This window comes from Thunnus albacares, chromosome 3 (genome assembly GCF_914725855.1).
Source record: "Thunnus albacares chromosome 3, fThuAlb1.1, whole genome shotgun sequence".
Classification (NCBI taxonomy): Eukaryota; Metazoa; Chordata; class Actinopteri; order Scombriformes; family Scombridae; genus Thunnus; species Thunnus albacares.
This window is the reverse complement of record NC_058108.1, coordinates 12,274,073-12,292,153: the sequence shown is the minus strand read 5'-3', so window position 1 is coordinate 12,292,153 and position 18,081 is coordinate 12,274,073. Positions and strand designations below refer to the sequence as shown.

Sequence of the window (18,081 nt, the reverse complement as noted above, 5' to 3'; positions counted from 1 at the left end):
TGTGATATGTCGAGCTGCAGTGTAAACAAGCATTTTTTTCGATTTGAAGCAGTTTTTCTGGAGAATCATGAAAAAGGCAATTCCAGGCACAACAGCTTTCATTTGAAAAATATAAAACTTTAATAAAGGCTACATCTCTCAATAATTACAATAATTATAGGTCCATGTAAATCTTAAAATGAAACTCTTTATATAATGTATAATTTACAGTTTAGATAGAATGAAACAAAACAAAAAAGGCTGTGGTGTAAAAACAAAAACAAAAAAAACATGATTACAGGATATTATTAAAAGCATAAAAATATCTTTTCAACATAAAACCCTTCTGAAAACCAAGGGATATATATTAAAACCCTGAAACAGGGTAGCACATGGTATGGCATCCATGTAGGCACAGGTGCTGTACTCATAAAACACCAGCGATAGTGTGTTTATATGTGTGTATTGTTTATGTGTGTGTGCGTACTCTATGTGTGCATCACATGTGTCAGTATCCATACTTCAGAATGCATAATTACAATGTATACAGGAGCTCTGCTATATACGATGTTACTGTAACAACATTCAAAGGATATCGGAGCCATAATTCTTCAATGTTCTGTTTTTTTTTCTTTTCGTTTTTTTTTTTGACACGCTAGCTGACTTCCTCAAGAAGTCATTCTCTGTGACCCAAACTGGTTCTTGTTAGCACAAGTTATTTTGGTGTGAGGGCTGTAAACACTGCCATTATTAGATGGTACAACTTGTGCTCCAGGTCTCCTCTCTGTGTGTATCTGCAACTGTATTCATCCCCCCCCTGTGCAATGCCTGGTTTACAAACAAAGGCACAACAAAAAAGATTGAGCTCTGTCGCCGGACTGAGAGAAGACAAAAAGAGAGGAAGGGGGAGAACGAGGGATAGGATACACTAGTGTGACAAACTTAACATTACAAACTATCAGCAGCATATAAGACTGGGATTAACCATTAGAATAGTGAAGGGAGTGCGCCTCGGACAGGACCACTGCTAAGGTTGTTAGTTTGGGTCAGACGTGGCTACAAGGCTATGGGAGGTGCTAGGCTAGTGTCACGTCCTTTGTGTAAAGTAAAAACAAACACTAAACAATATCACCACAGTATTCTCCCAACATTCAAAGCAGCTTGCCCATTGGCTGGAAATGGGGAGGGGGTGGGACATAGGTTTAAGGAGACTTGGGAAAGAGGAAAGGGGAAAGGAGTGGGTTGTTTTTTTCAATAAATACTTAATAAAAACTTTCAACTCATGACAAAAAGCATCTATATATATATATAATACATGTATATATACATATATGCATGTATGTATATGCACACGTACAGACGTTTTTGTAACGATGTTGGAGTGTAACGTTAAGAGCAGGTTGGTGGCACTGCGTCTTCAGCGCCTGCTAGTCCGTTGCACTCGGCCGTGAAGCCGGTGCCATCTACATCTTCAGTGGTTATATTCAAGAAGAGGCAGGGTCTCACCCCCACTGGCCTCCAATCATTATCATCATCATCATCATCATCCTTGTATTGGTCTTTTAAAGTCGCTCATGTCATTCCCTTGTGTTTCTAAGGCTGATTGGTTGAGAAAGTCAGGGAGGGGCAGTACCTCCTCTGGGTTCGGCATACTTCATTGGCTCGTCTTCCTTCAATCACTCCTCTTGTGCTGGATATATTAACTCTGTTTAGCTTAATATTAAGAAATAGAAAAAAAACAAAAACAAACAGGAGTCCAGAGTGTTTTTTGTTAATTACACAGAGTCTCTTGCTCAAGTTTTTAGGGACAGTTTAGCTTTTGGTTGGGCAAGGAAGGGCATTGGTTGGTTGGCAACAAAGTGGCTTTTAGTCCATCCTCTCCACCTTGCCCAGGACCTTGCCTTCATACATGGGCAACACGGTGGCATCTTCCCACACCTCCTCGAACACAGCACCACACTCAAACTCATCGCTGGCCTTCTTGAAGTAGTACCTGAGGAGAAACAAAGAGAGAGGTCTGTGATTAGAAAATGTTGAGCGTGGGTGTACGTGAAAAAAATAAAAATTGAACTCAAACGAAACCTGACAGAATGGCAGCAGGAGTGCATCTGATACATTTCATCGTGTTTTAAACTGCTTTGAGGCACCTACACAACTACTTCCATATACGCGCTCGCGCACAACTCCCTTTAGTCCAAATCAAACACAAACACACACACTCTGAGAGCCAGAAATGGATCCTGCTCAAAACAACTTAGTCATAGCCTTCAATGCCATCCCTGCACACATCAAAGGCAGAGCCTGACTCCACATCACACCGCTGCACAAACAGAGCTGAACCCTCCGTTTAAACGCTCCCTGTGATAATTCAAGCTGCTAGAAACAGCCTGTATGTGTGTGTGTGTTCATCCATGTGTGGTTGTCTCCTCATCCACTTGTTCATCATGACTGTTGGCCATTCAATAGATGTCTATCTGTCCTGCAAGGTCTTATTAAAGTTGAAGGGTTAATTAGAGGCTGTCTTTAGTCCCCCCTCCTCTCTCTCTTCAGCAGTGCCCTCCTCCCTTTCTGTGTCTCCATGGCTTCTAATTGGGCTGGCTGTCAAATGAAGGGCCTTTCTGTCACACAGGTTGACATTTCAGGTGCCTGAGAGTCTGCCTGTGACTGCAAGTGCACACTCCGCTGCTTGCATATAAACACACACACACCCTATGTTACTCCCTTACACATACAAATACACACTTGCCATCTCACCACACATACACACACACACACACACACACACACACATATACACACACTTCGGGCAGCTTTCCGATCACCAGCGGAGAACAGAGGAAAAAAGAGGGAGCAGAAAAGGAAGAAAGCAGGGGGAAGTGGAGTGGAGGCCTTCACTGGCCCAGTGAGTGGGTGTGATAGGTTGGATGTGGGCCGAGCCTGAGGGGCTTTACCCCGGGAGGGGGGAGGAGGACGACCACTCAGACAGTCTCCTGGAGGTCACAGGTCACCTAGCTAGCCCACTCTTCTTCTTCTCTCAAGCAGAGATAACTCCCAGGGTTAGCTTGGTCCCAGTGACTGTGAAGTCTCCTGGAGCTCCTAATGATTTCTCCTCTCTACTTTAAACCCAGCAAAAGATCAGCAGGAGGGGATTTAATGATAAGCTTTGTAATGGAAAAATGCCTCATTTTGCCCATGTGTGCCTGCGTTCAGAATACAAAAAAAAGACAAAAAAAAAAGAAAAAAAAGCTCTGTGTTTTATGAGCAATTGCTCAGCTTAGAGTCATTCAAACATCACATGTAAGGAGAGGCATTCAAAAACGTACACATACAGTTTTATTTCCCATGTTGATTGTAATTACACACAAACAAAGGAGGAGGAGGTTGTGTTACCACAACTGCAAGAGCTTCTATTCAAGTGTGCAGCTATGTGACAGAGCGGTGATGGCTTTGTTTAATGATATGGCATTTCAGCAAACTTCTTCTCTGTTGTCTATGCTCGGCTGGGCAGGATTTGGCCTTCTCATCTTCATTATTATAAACCAACTAAATGCGTGACCCTTCTCAATGTAATTGGCGGGGCAATTTTTTTTGAGGAAAATGCTACATTCTCACTCACAAATAGTTCAAAGTCATCACTTTGTTTCAGAGTGAGACAGAGAGAGACAGAAGGAGCCTTTCCATTGGAACATGTTTTATGTGGCAGGATTTTTCTCTCTTCGCAACATCTGGCACCAATATCGTCTGGCAGAGCTGCAGCGTACTGTTCTCCGCTGTACCGTTGCCATGTCCAAATTAACCAACTCCACACATTCTGCTGCCATTGAAGCCAGACGCTTCATCCCCATCTCCCCCTTTTCTCTCGCTCGCTGAAGAGTTATGTGACAGCAGGGGTGCAATGACTTGTTTGCAGGCCTTCTCTCTCTTGCCTAACAAGCAGATGTGGCTGTAACCTAATGTTGATGTCATGGGCATGCAGGCTTCATGTCTTTTCAGTGGCAAACAACCTAAGCAGTACTGGAATAGTTACTTGATAATGCAAGCTTGAACTTAACTGAGGGCTTTCTTTTTTGATATTTCTTTTAACCGACAATATTATAAATTATCTAACAAGTCCTCACATTGTTTAAGAATTTCCTCTCAATGTCTGACATTAACAGGAGGTATGTTTGCTGTGTTAACTGCTATCAGTCATTAACAGAAGAAAGTGCTTGCGGCATTTGATTTTAATGCCTGATGCAATAATGTGGAGGAGGAATTTGAAGGCCTTGCAATGGTCTTTGTGCACAAAATAAAATGGCCTAGGCTTCAAAGCCATATTTATTAAGGCTGCCTTACCATGGAAATCAGTACCAGATGTGAGAAAAAATTTGCTCCAGAACACCCCCCTTCTCTCTGTGTGTGTAAGCTCTGAATACAGTGGATCAGCCCAGTTTCTTTTCAACTATTGGGCTCCAGTATTTCACACTACCACTCAGCAGATGAGCATATACAGTACATGACCAATAACAAATGCACATACATTAACAGCTAACTAACCCCGCAACAGCTTCAAACACAACCAAACAGGTGTGCATAAACATCTAATTAAGTATGTGCTAGTGTATTGTGATCTCTGTGGTGTTGTCAGTGGTGTATTTACCTGTAGTTGCCTTTCTTGCTAAGTTGTTCCTTGAAGTGTCCCAGGGTGAGGCAGTGGGTCTTCATCATACTGCGATAAGGAATCTCCTCACCACAGAAGAAGTAGGTGACCACTAGCTCCTTAGACCTGAGAATGCAAAATGAAAATGGGTTTTCAACATCTGGACTTGTAGGAAAAAGGGTAAGATTGTTGAATGTAGACAACAATTCTTTGGACTAATATTAATTAAGGATGCCAACAGACAGCTGGCTCACTGACGGTCAACCAATTAAAAACTAAAAGAGGCCTCACAGTCAGGTTGTCTGCGGCTTAACATCAAACACCCACCCCATTCAAAAACAAATGTGTGAAAGGAGCCAATAAACTTGAGTTACCAGGGGCTACTCAACACATCTTTGTTGGGTTCCACTGGTGAGTGTGTGTGTTGGGAGACGGGTGGGTAGTTAGGATTCCGTATTAAAGCATGTTTAATCTTAAATGATTAAAAAGCGAGAGAAGAGGAGTTCAAAGACATAGCTATGCTGACTCACAACATCTCTCTTTGAAGGGAAGAGCAAGAAAATCTGGGAGGAAGAGAATGAAAACACAAGCTTGGAGAGAGAGGGAATGATCAAAAAAGTGTCTAAGTGTAACAGGAATGAATTCTATTAGAAGACTAGAAAGCAAGTGCAAAAGAAATGAAGAAAAATAGAATTGTAGAAACAAAGACAGTAATGTGTTACAGATTAAAAAGAGAAATCCGTACTCGTCTGTTTGCAGTCCAGAGCTGGCTAGAGGGCTTCCTCCAGTGGGGAAAGCAGCTGCTGGATGGCTCCTGTCTCTCTGAAGGCTGCTGGCTGCTGCTGAATGTCTGTCAAAATCACAGAGAGATCAATACGAATCAGTACTCACATCAGTATGAAGAGAAATCACTGGACACCGTTTACAGTAAACACTGATGTGGTCAATCAGATGTGGAAGCTGGGGAATATGATCGGCAGTTTTGGTTTTATGTGCACGGTTGAATGTGTGTTCTAAGTGTGTCGGAGTTTGCCTACCTCTGTTTCGGCGGCTTGGAAACCTCCTCTAGTCTGCGGCAGGCCTCCTCCAGCTGTGCCAGGGTGTTGGGTGGGGGCAGGGGTGGCATGGCTGGGTCCTGTATGAACGGATGGCCAGGGTGGTGACCACGGAGGTGAGCCCCACTGCCGATACCGCCTCCACCCCAAGAGGAGTGAGTCCGACTGGGCGGGGTCTTGGAGTCAAGGGGGTTGGACTTCTTTAGACCTTGAGTGCTGTTCGATTAAAAGGAGTCAATATATAACATGAGTAGTGAACTCAAGACTGTACTGTTCTTTGGAGGCCATTCTGTGGTACAGATGATGTCGTGGTGATTCCTGACAGACACTTACCTGTGTGGCTTGTGCTTGCCCTGCCTCTCACTCTCCAGGATCCACTGCCAAACATTCTGAGAGCGGTCGGTGGCATCTAGGGGAAGACGTGGTGGAGACACGCCCTCATCGGTAGCCTTGACTGGCCGTCTGGACAAAGTGCTGCAGCGACTGGAGGAAGAAGGCAAAGCAAGTTAGGACCAGAGAAAGAGCAGTTTTACCACTGAGGGAATTTAAGTAATCAGGTACTAAGGGCTAATGTACAATGCTGACTGACAACTGGTTCCAGCATAGCTAAGAAGTTACACTCACGCAGGGGTGAAGTCGGAATAATTGGCGCCCCCTGGAGGGCAGAGGCACTGCACACGCTGAGCCGCCTCAGCCTCAATCTGCTCCTTGGTCTTGGGCCCAGCGTGATGATGGTGGATGTAGTGGTGGTGAATGTGCTTTGTGGACTGCCTGCCTGTCATCAGAACCTTGGTGGCCCCAGGATAAGCACCAAAGAAGGGCCCGTGGCCAGAGGACACCAAAGCGCCCGTCCGATCGGGGGAGCCTGAGCGCGGTGAGTGCCGAACCACACCTGGTGACTGGCAGCCAGGTGTCTTCAGGACACGGGATAGGTGTTCGTCTAGGATAGCCTGGGGGTCTTCCTCACACTGACTGCCAGATGGGAGCAGAGGGTGATGGAGGGAGGTGTTGCTGGTGAGGTCGCCGCTTTCCTCCCTTTCCTCCTCCTGGACAGGCAAAGAAAGAAAAGAAAAGTTCAGGCAATTGACGAAACATTCATACACAGACACAAGCAGAGGAATTTATGTATCAACTTACACCAACTTATATCTATCATCCTCTGAAGTCAGTGAGAGCAAACGCTTGGATAACTTGATTTGAGTTTCCTTTTTGCCGTACTGTTATCTTCGCTAACAGGCTTTGGGTGCGCTTCATCTATAATGCAGAGTGTGCCTGTGCTTCACAAAGAGACTGGCACTACACATACTCAGCAAACGTGCCACTGGAGAGAAGCTAAGTGCTAACTATTTGAAGGAACTTGCAAGTGTGTCTAGAAACATAAGTTTGAAAGTTCCTCCTGGTGAAATAGTGGAGGACAGAGAGGGAAAAGGAAGAAGTAGCTAAACCAAGACAGACTTTCAAATCCCTTGGTCTTATCCCTGTTCTTCGACATGCTAAAGTTGGCATAAAGGCTTTTGTAGTGCAGTAAGGAACAATCGTCCTGACCTAACTTGGATAAAAGTTAGAATTCACAAGTGGCTGCCATGCTAAATGTTGGTGAAAGTGTCATAACAGGTTTGTATGCATCTGTACCTCCTGGATCTGCTGCAGCCTCTCCTCCAATGAGCTCATGGTGTCCTGCTCTCGCTTCAGCTTCTCCAGCCGGGCTATGAGCTGAGCAGCAAAAGCTGAGGGCTCAACGGGGGTCATCTCCTTAGGCAGCCGATGTGTCCTCTGCAGGGTAAACAATGCAGGGGGAAGGACACTTTAGTGTGTGTGCGAGTGTAAGTGCTTAGTGTTTCTGATGAATGCAATATGGTGCATTAATCCACTGCCCTTGCCCTAATCCCATCTTGTTCCAAAAAGCCTGCTACTATTCCAAAAGGCCTAATCCAGATGCCCTTGCCCTCAAGCTAACCTGAACCTTCTCCGCCACCCGTCCCTCCCCAGATCTTCTCATGCCCAGTGCCCTTGGCAGTGCCAGGCTACTGGGCGAGGGGGAGAGAAAGGGGTAGCAATGGCGGGGTAGCAGTTGGTCTCGCTCGGAGGGGAGGCCCCCTGCCTGCACCCTCTGTAGCCCGACCAAGCCATCAGCTAGGCAGCCTCTGAAGTCAGCACACTTCAAAGGGCCCTTGTCAAACATCAAACGCACACTAGGGGTGGGAGGGACACGCAGCTTTAAATCTCCGAATAAAAGCCAGATATCGACAGAGAAGAGAGAGTGAGGAGAGGAGAAGGGAAGAAAAAAGGGAGAAGGGGACAAAATTAACAGCATGAAAAAAGAGGAAGAGGATTGAGATGTGCGTTTGTGAAGTGGCAATGGTGGCAGAGCGAGAGCGAGACAGAGAGGAGGGAAAAGAGGGAGGGAGAGGATAGAGGAGTCAAATACTGGGAAGATCTGAGGGGAAGTAGTAATTTATTTCCCGGCTGCATGCAGGGCAGCTCAGAGGTACTCTAGTCACATTATCCTCCTTTTTCTTTAACTTTATGCGCCGGTTTCTCTCTCTCCCTTTCTTACTTTTTTGTTATTTGGCACACTGGCTTTCTTGATTTTGACTCTTTTTTTGTTGTTCCTCTCATCTCTTTGTAGACACGATGAAGGGAAGAAGAAGAAAGGCAAGCGGAGCTGCTGGCAAAGGAGCGCCAGCCCTGCACGGGGCCCCTGCTGCCTGGGGCTGGTGCATCATGGGAGACAGAGCCATCTCCAAATCAGGAGGGAGACATTAAAGGAGTGCAAGTGGGAAAGGAAAAGAGAGAGAAATTGAGAGCGAGAAAAGACAGAGAGGAAGAGAGAAAAAAGGGGGAACAGACAACACTGTCAAATGCATGCACAAACACACACATAACTCTTCCACATACACATACCTGTGTTTGGATATGAAGACAAAAGAATTTTATATTTCTTTTCTTGTCTCAAACGTATCCGCCTCCTAACCTGTGTCAATCTGTTCTAACCCAGTTCCTTAAACCTTCCCACAACAACTTCAGCAGGTCAACAAAATCTTCAACAGTGTGTGTTCAAAGCACACACACAGCATGACCCAAATAGTAATGGGACCAGGGTGAGAGTAGAGGAAAGTGTAATTGAGCAGTGCTATGACTCCCATTAATCTGCTGGGATTTTAACAGTAATGTTGGCATTCATTTATGTCATTCACAGAATCATTTGATTGTTGAATTTATCACCTTTAATATTGCCGTGATGTCTATTACCTAGGCTACAACCACAGCTATTATCATCGAAAACACATGAAGCTGTGACGCTGCACGACATACTACAGTTACAGAGAAGGAATACAACGATGAGTTTATATTTACAGCCGTACAGAAGCTACTTGGATGGGGGAAGGGGGCGGCTTGAAACGGCAGAAGAGGAAGTGAAGTGGTATGCAAATCCTGCCTTTCATTTACCCTGACTTTTATATGAAAACGAGCGGGGCAATGAAATATAGTATTCTGTCACAACATGCTCTCTGAAAAAAATAAAATAAAATAAAGGAGAACTCCTCGAGGGAATCAGGACCCAGTTGTCTTTCAGTGTGTAGAAGTTTGAGTTTGGCGGATTACAAAAAAGGCAACACTGAGACAGGAAGTAGAACTTAAACAAGTAGGACTTACAGGAAAGTGGGGTAGCGAAATCTGGCCATTGATCTTGACACTGCGATGCATCTCTCGCTGGAGCTGCTTCTTGGTGCCCAGCTTATATGGAGGGATTCCATCTCTGTAGAAATAAATTAAGATATAGACATTTACATTTGGTTTTAAAAAAAAGTCAATCACAGACCACTCAGAGACTAAATTTTCAATTACACTGATATGTTATAATCAACTATCTGGTGGATGTTATTTTTGCTCATTTACTGCCCCTCTACTAAATGCTTGAACACCAACTGCTGGTGCATTAGCACCATTAGCCAATGTTTGTGGCGAAAAAACCCTTAGGAGGTAGTTCATCATTGAAGTGACTGACACAACACCACCCAGTAACCACCCACTAGGCACACTAAGCTAAATCAAAAGACCTCGGAACCCTTGAAGCCAAGGCAACAAAAACACACATAACAAAACACACCAGGACAATAGGCGAGATATGCTAAACATCCTACTGTGGGCTTCAAAAGAAGAGTCCCACTGATTAGTCCTTGAAGATTAGTCCTTGTCAACTGACAGCAGTTGTTTAAAAAGCAAAAGAATTAGCAGTAACCTCAGTAGCTGGTAAGAGTCAGAAACTACTTCAGGCTAAAGCAGGCTAGCAAATGCTTCTGGTTTTGTAGCTCTGATATATTAATATGAAAATAGAGATGTAGCTAGGAAGACTAGTAGTCTCTGGACAATTAAGCATTTATTCTGGGAATCTTATTCTCAGTTTTTCATTCTGTGTCTGCTAGCTTTTCCAGTCAGCTGCCACTTAAGCTGGGCCAATTATCTTGGCCGTTTTGGCTGCTCAGAAGTGTCTGACCTAGCCCAAACGCTACTTTTTCTGCTGCCTCTTTGAAATCTCACACTCATGCACATATGCACCCGCTGCCATCTTCGTTTGGCAAGCGCTCTGCTGTGAGCCTCTGATCTCAGCAACATCAAAAGGCTGGTTTGTAAGATAAGGTAATGTTTGAAGTTGGTGCAGCAGCATTCCCCAGCGTCCAAGTAAATCCATAAATAAGATATAAGCAAAAAGAGAAAAAAAATCCCCCCACCCCTTCTTCTATCCCCCCTTCCCAAATCCTCCTCTTCTTGTTCTTTATCTGGGAAATGAGATTCAAATTTGCAGTGTGGCTTTTAACCACAATAAAAGGACGCACTAATCAAATTGTTCCCTCGAATGAGAGAGGAAGAAGCTGCGTTTTTTATTAAAATCAGTTAGGGGTGGAGAGAGAGCTGGGGACAAGGACAGGAGAGATCTCTGTGTCAAAGACCTTAGTGAGAACTATTAAAAGAATATGACTTTGACAGATGACGCTGTACAACAATGAATCTATTTTTTCTTCTTTATTCATCTGACCAAGTTCTGCAAGTCACATTTCAGAGTGACACTGTCAAGAAGAATCAGATAATGAAGCCAAGCTGCAGATATCACCAGTGTTGCAACAAGCTTCTTGTAAGTTGGGCCTCCTACCAAAATCAATGCTTCACAAACTCTACCCTTGAGACTACAAGCCATCATCCCTCAAGGCGCAGGAAGAAACACAGGAAACTCTTCAAAAGTAAAACTCAACAGCCCAGAGGAATTTGTGCGCTAAAAGGAACCCCAAACTTAGTGGCAAAACATCATACCCAAACAAAGCTCGCCAACTTCCCTCTCACTAACTATGTTTTTATCAACCCAAACTGTCCCCACCCTGGTGAACCATTTGACGACCGGGTGCTTTGTGCAGGTTGGGGAAGAGAAAACAGCCGTGGACTCTTTCATGGTTTCATGGGCCCTTACTTTATGGGGATCTCCTATTCAGTTGTGCAAGTCATTTTCAAAGCAGCCAGCCACCCTCTTATCCCCCTAAGCTCCCCTCACCTAACAATAGGCTGAAAGCGATTCAGTTAAGCCCTTTATACTCCATGCACTTTATTTTCTCACTCCCTTGCACTTCGAGCCTCACCACTCCTGCTATTGGCTCTGGAGGGTGGAGGAGAGAAGCTGTGGAGGGTTGGGTGGGTGGAGGTGATTTTTTGGGGGTGCCCTAGTCTGGCCAGGGGGAGTTCCTCATGCCTTGTCCCAAGGTCTAGCAATGAGTAACCCCTGTGAAAGCCTCGCAGACACATGATCTCAGCACGCCGCAGAGGCCAGTGGCAGGAAACCGACCCACCATGTGAGTAAGCCTCCTTTCATTTGGTGCCAACATTTTTCAATGAGTTTGTCTTGAGGCCCGAATGGCCATTTCCCTCCCCCTCTCCTCCAGTTCTTCAAAGGGAAAAAGCGATTAGATAATATGAAAAAAACAAGTCTGTTGTGGCAGAAGGGTGGGTGGGATGGATACATTTCAACTTTGAGGAAAATGAGGCAACGCCCCCACCCACATCAAGACGATCTCATTTTTTTCTCCCTTCTCTCCAGCCTGCAACGCATCAGAATAAACTTCAAAAGGTCTTCAGACATAATGACTTTCCCAGAGTTATCTCCCTGGAGGCCACAGCAACAACTACACATTAATAGAATTACCTGTATAATTAAAATACATTACAGACCATTATTTCGCAACAGTGCAGTCCCCTGGCCCCAAGAAACGCTGAATCTGTTGAACTACAAGGCCAAATATTTTTCTTCACATCTCTCAACATTTTCCTGGAAAGGTGTTGACTGAACTTTGTTCCAAGCACATTAAGATACTATGGAAATAATAAAATTCACAGAGCTTTGGCCAGGGTCAGCTGAATGGAAATGAGCCTTTTGAAGTTGCTACATTATCTCCGGAGAAGGCTGAGTTGAAATGAAACTGACCCACCTACTTTTTGATTTCAATAAAATCTAAAAACACTTACACGCTACTGTCCGTCATGGACATGGAATCGTCCGTTGTGGCATCGCTGGAGATCTCACTGTCATTGGCACTGGTGGCAGGGGCAAAGATGTAGCCGGAATTGACAAAGTAAGGGCTGGCAGGGTCTCCCCGACGGTGGGACCTGTGGACCCAGGAAGAGATTTTCCACATTTTTATGTGATGTCTTTCAAAGTTGTGGTGTGAAGCAAGGACAGTGAAGAGTTATGACAGAGTTGGGTGAAGTTTATTTACCCCGTGCTTCTGTCTTCATTTTATCCAAATTTAAAAGGAAACGTGACAGCTTGGAGTTTGTTTTGTTGATGTTCTGTGCAGATTTCTGTAATTAGAGTCACTTTCATGAGACTTTGGGGCTGGAGGAATTTGACAACCATATTAAGAGATTGAGCTATGGGTTCTCTTTTTCTGGTCTTTCTTTCCTTCTCTCTTTCATTCCCCCCTCCCCCCCATAACATACAGGGGTTGTGTGTGTGTTTGGCGGGGTTGAGGGGTGACAGTTGGAGTGAGTGAAGTGAGCAGCCTTGCTGTGTGTGAATGAACAACAGTATTTCCCTTCTTTCCCTCTCTTCTGTTATCTCCCCACCCTTTTGTTTGGGCCAGCCCATACTCCTCCACTTTTCCACTCTGAAACTCCACTCTCTCTTTCCTTGGAGTGTTTTCTCTTCCACACTCTCCCACTTCTATCTCTCCCTCTCTCCATCATTCAGTCTGGGGCCCCTCCTTTACCCACTCTCCCCTGCTTTCCTTTCTAAAGTCTCTCTCCCTGTCTTTCTACTCTCCTGCTGTGTTGCATTCCTGTTCCAGTAGTGAAGGGGGTGGACAAGGAAGAGAGAGGGAAGAAGAGGAAGGGGGAACTTGAGCTTTAGAGAGGGAGGGAGGGAGGGAGAGGGAGAGAGGGAAAGGGGGAAGGAGGGCCCCTTTCTTTATGAGAATGCCTTCTGCCGGGAGTGCTGAGAGGAGAACCCCAGCATGACTAAAGCCGTAGGCCCCAAGCACAAACCTGACCTTTGGAAGGTCCGCGCAAAGAGTCAGGTATTTAGCACAGCTGGGCTCTCTGCACCCCCCACTCTCTTTCTCCATCTCTTTTCTTTCTTTCATGATCCCCCCCTTCCTGTCTTTCCCCCTTCCCCTTCTCTTGTCTCTCCCTGTCTCTCTCCAAAGCATGCTTAGTCTCTGTCAGACAGATTTTTTTTCAAAAAGGAGAGATAAGTGTTGGATAGAAAAGAAAGAGAGAGGAAAACACTGAGATTCACACACAATCTATGGCAAAGTAGGATCTGCGGTTGAAGCTGAGGAACTGAGTTGAGGATGTTATGTTTTTTGTTTTGTTTTTCTATCACTTTGGAGTTGAGAATTGGAGGTTTCTCAAAAGAGGAGAAAAAAGGAATCTGTGCAGTGGCAAAATTAGTTCCACATGTTTGAGATGGAAATTGGTTGACCTAAAGAGATGGTGAGGGGCAGGGGGAAAGGGGGAGAGCACGGGTGACAGAAGGGAGAAAAAGGGGCTCTCTCCCTCCCGCTTTTCTTTTAGTGAAAACCAAGAATGCAGGGGATCACACCAGGAAACCAGGAGATGCTCACATGTCAACAAACCCTGTGCTTATTGGTTCCTAACTAAACATGGCCACTTTGAGGCAAATGAGTAATTGTGCTATGATGTTATCTGACGTCTGCTCACATGAAAGATAAAATTCTCAAGGGACTGTTTAAGTTGAGTTATTAGACTTAATCAATTAGTTTTTACACTGTTATTAAAAAGTCATACTAGAGGCAATTTTCAAACCTTAGTCTCACAAAATGTTTGGTTAACTTGACAAGGAAAGTATGGATTATCTTTAAATTGCACTTTTCCTACAAATACCAAAGCATCAAGACATTGTCAAACCTCTCAGTTATAATTGTGTCCAGATGTGAGGACAAAGTAGTTGAGCAAAACATTTTTAAAGTACCCTTTGATGGAGGCTCATGCATAAAATCCAGTTTTTGAAAATGTTCCTGGCTTAAAAAGATTTCAGCTGTTGGACAATGTGTGGGAAGGGCTCTGAAGATAAAAGCCTAAATGCTTTCCACAAACAGTTCTGCTTTCATCTCTGACCAAGAGAACAATATCTCCGCTTGGCACAAGACTGACTGCACAAGTTCTCTTAACTCTGTACTAGCATTTCTTTGGGTTGGGAGATTTTATGATGGTGTACACTAACAATATGGCTAAGTTAGTAGATTTAATAGAGATGTACTGCATAACTTTACAATAGCATCATACTGTTTCATGTAGCTGTAACAGTCTGAGTCTTGGTGTCTGACTTTGTGCCTGAACCGGAGGAAGGGTTTCAAAGCACAGGAAACTTGAGCAAGCCAGCAGAGGGCTGCCTGCAAGACACCATTTACTTAAAAGGAAGGCTCAGATCCATTGATGTTTTGTACCCACCCCGCCCCTCCACCCCTCCAACCCCTTGACTAACTGCAAGGCAGGAGGGCACAAATATACAGGCATGTTCCTCTGAGACCCTTTGATCAAGTGCCTTTCTCTCTAAGGCATTTGTTAAATAACTACCAACTACCACATATTCACTGTAGTTTAACTAATGAAGGAATAATGAACAAGAGGAAAGTAAATAAAGTAATAAAAAAAAAAGTCCTCATGCACTAAGATGTAATGACAAAGGCATGCATCCTCTAACGTAAGGTGAGCGCTGCTCTTACCTGCAACTATTCTCCAGTACTTCAGCTGCTGTCCGGATGGTAGCAGTAGCCCTCAGGGTTTTCGCAGACAGTCCAACCACAGACCCTAACGCTTTTGCCTTTAGGTCATTACAACTCCACTCCTCTTCCTCCATGAGAGGAGGAAGGTATCCGCACATCAGCTTGAGGCTGCCGAGTCCGCCGTGGTTCACGTACGCGGCGTTCTCGCACCCGGTGCGCACGTATTCGAGGTATATGTCAGAGGTCAAAAACATCTGGTATGCATTCTCTTCCATGTTCGACTGAATTTCCGTCTGTGCCTGGTCAAACATGACAGAGTCTATTTGTTGTTTCTTAATACTATCCCTTATGAAGGTCTTGGTGGCGGGTTTCAGCTGCTTGGCGACAATGCTGTTGTTCTCAATGTACCGCTTGAAAATAACTTTGGCAACTCGCAACGTTTTGGTATCCTTTAAGTCCATTTGCCTGAAGCCGTTGCAGGCGAACCAAAAGTCCAAAGTGTCCACGCAATTCTCCCGCTCCAAAAAGGTCCTGAAGAGGTGAGCACCGTCTTGGTCGCCCAGAAGAAAATGCAGAGACTTTGTCCACCGGACTAGGGGCGAGTCCGGGGACGCGCTGCCCTCTGGCTCCCCGAGTCCATCCTCGTTCCTCCGCGGTGTGGAGCCGGGAGGCGCGGCGGCGACGGGGCTATCTTTAACCTTACTCTGGGCTCTCATTTTGGCAGATCTGCTGGGGTTGTAGCATGACGCCTCTCCCTCCTCCCCCGGTACCGGAGGACGAGGAGCATCTTCTCGGAAGCTACTGCTGATGTGCTCCGTAAGCGCCCTGCTCATGGCTCCAGCTCCGGTTGCCGTGTGAGAGTGCCGTCGTGCCTCCACTGAGCTCCAGCCTAATCCTCCTCACTCTCTAAAAGCAGCGGGGGAGCTTCTCAGCTCCTCTTCACTCTGAAACACAAAGTATTGATCTAATCAAAGCCATATCCTGCTGAACTTCAAAGAAAGACATCAAGTAAACAGTCCCTTTCAAAACCCCTCGCCGGGTTCACAGAGAAAGGAAATATGAAAGGCTTTTTTTTCGTTTCATTTATCTATTTATAATCTAAATGAGAGATCAACTGCAGCCTACATTCTCAACGTGCATTGATTTGTCACATCAAAAACATTTTACATGAACAATCATATCACAGTCATATCTGAGCCTCACTCTTTACCAAAACCGTATTCTCACAACTGTGGCTTACACGTGTTTTCCTAACGAGTCCATGTCACAGGCTTCAACTCCAATTAATTCCCAATCTGTTTCGGACGACCGTACCCTACCCCGGTCTGCATCACACACATACACACACCGACTCATTTTCACTCGGAGCCCACACTTATCCTCACCATCCCAGAAATGTACAGACGAGTAGAAATGCGTCTGATCTGCACCATAATGACCTTAAACGTTGTAATGTACCGGGGGTAAAAAGCCCCGCGGGAAAAGCCAGTCGCCCGTGCGTAAATGTAAGCGATCAATCGTCTTAATACCTACCCAAGAAGGCTATTACAGCACATTATTAAAGCCACAGCCCCGGCAACGTGTCTGAACTACCAACACGACAGAAAAGACGTGTTATATTTGGAGTAAAACCTCATCCAACGGATGAGTGATTTTAATCGGAGCCTCGGCGCCGAATCGAAGGAGACTGCAACATTGTTACGTTAAGCCTCTAAAACAAAATAAAGTGTGTGCTCGGCTGTTGCAAATGCTATGTAATGACTTCCACACTCTCAACAGGCAGTGTAAGTGTACAGAATGGTGAAAGCGATGCTTAAATCCGATGGATGAAGTCTAAATAAACGTGCGTAAAACATACCATCGCAGAGCAGATCCAACCAGTGTAAAACCCGTTAAAAAGTTGAATTATTACTCCATTTTCAGAAGAGCTGAGTACGGTCCAAAACTCTCAAAACAGTAATCCAGCACAAAAAGCGACGACGGACTATCAAAGCCTGTACCGTGCCACATGTGTCGTATATCGCTGCAAAACAACTGCTGTAGTTTAATGTACCCTGTCCCATTCAACAACTGACCTCAGAGTAGGCAGGCTCAGTCCCTATGTAGATCACTGGGGGTGTCAAAATCTGGAGGAGGTAAAAGAGGAGGTGGAGGGGAGGGGGGGGCTCTGACTGAAGAATACATCCCACTTTTTCCCAGCTTGGAGACGCACCACCCGACAAATATTCGGTTTTTATCTGAGCTACACATTCAAACATTCACTCACTCACACACACACACACACATACACACACACACACACACACACACACACACACACACACACACACACACACACACACACATACACATAAGCTTCTTATCTATCTCACCGTATTTCTCGCCCACAAACAAGAAACATAGCCCGCATTTCTCAACTTCAAAGCTCAGCAGCAGCACATCAAAGCGGCCAAGAGAGGGGGCCTGTGGAACAGCTTTCCTACAACTTACCATCCATGTACCCGAACAGCCTCCCTGATTAGAAAACGTTAAAGTTAAGTAGTCCAACAACAAGCTGTGCCTACAACCGCCTCGGCGCTCTTCTCCGTCCTGTACTGTCTATCACATTGGGCAACATTAGTGCAACCGCGAATAAAAGAGAGACGCGTTTTCCTCTCGACTTTTCTCCCCAGGTAGTGTTTCAAGAAGTCATGGCAGGCGGTAGAAATCCTCCGGGCTGTTTCTAAACCAACTGGGCTGAAGGTTTAACTGTGGACTTCAAAGTAAAAAACCGCTGGCCTGGTCCCGGAAGATACATAAAAACACAGCGTCTCATCTTTGCAATAAAAATGAAATAAAGCAAAATAAAATGAGCTAAAATGAAGACAAAGGAATGGAAACAGCCACAAATGGCAACATATCTCTCCTTTATCACTTCTTCGTCAGCAAAACTATGCGTTTTAAGTTAACTAACATTTAATAAACTTTTCTAGACAGGGAAATAATTTACACGTGTGCCAGGACCTTATCAAAGACAGGCAATCTAGAGCCAACTCCCCGAGGCTTTGGAGCGTCAGAAGTAAGTGATCTACCGCGCCAATAGCATTATTCTTACAGTCCGTCTGTTACTACACAAAGTTTCAACAGAAACACAAAGCAAACAAAAGCGATACTTTTGTTGCCCGTGGCCTCTTCAGAT

General features: G+C 45.0%; 1 protein-coding gene across 2 annotated transcripts; it reads right to left on the bottom strand.

The window, feature by feature from the left end:
* Positions 1–223: 223 nt before the first annotated feature.
* LOC122979234 (axin-2-like) lies at positions 224–17,704 on the bottom strand. Of its 2 annotated transcripts, none has more exons than XM_044346530.1 (11): positions 17,394–17,704; positions 14,904–15,847; positions 12,184–12,324; positions 9,331–9,433; positions 7,306–7,446; positions 6,298–6,719; positions 6,007–6,156; positions 5,656–5,889; positions 5,364–5,468; positions 4,619–4,744; positions 224–1,972 (listed from the first exon to the last, which is right to left on the bottom strand). In XM_044346530.1, exons 2-11 carry the CDS (start codon positions 15,734–15,736, stop codon positions 1,846–1,848), a joined length of 2,382 nt encoding a protein of 793 aa, XP_044202465.1. In that variant the 5' UTR covers positions 15,737–15,847; positions 17,394–17,704; the 3' UTR covers positions 224–1,845. The 2 variants fall into 2 exon arrangements, with proteins under 2 accessions (XP_044202465.1, XP_044202464.1); XM_044346529.1 differs by lacking the exon at positions 17,394–17,704 and adding an exon at positions 16,762–17,085.
* Between the last annotated feature and the right edge of the window lie 377 nt (positions 17,705–18,081).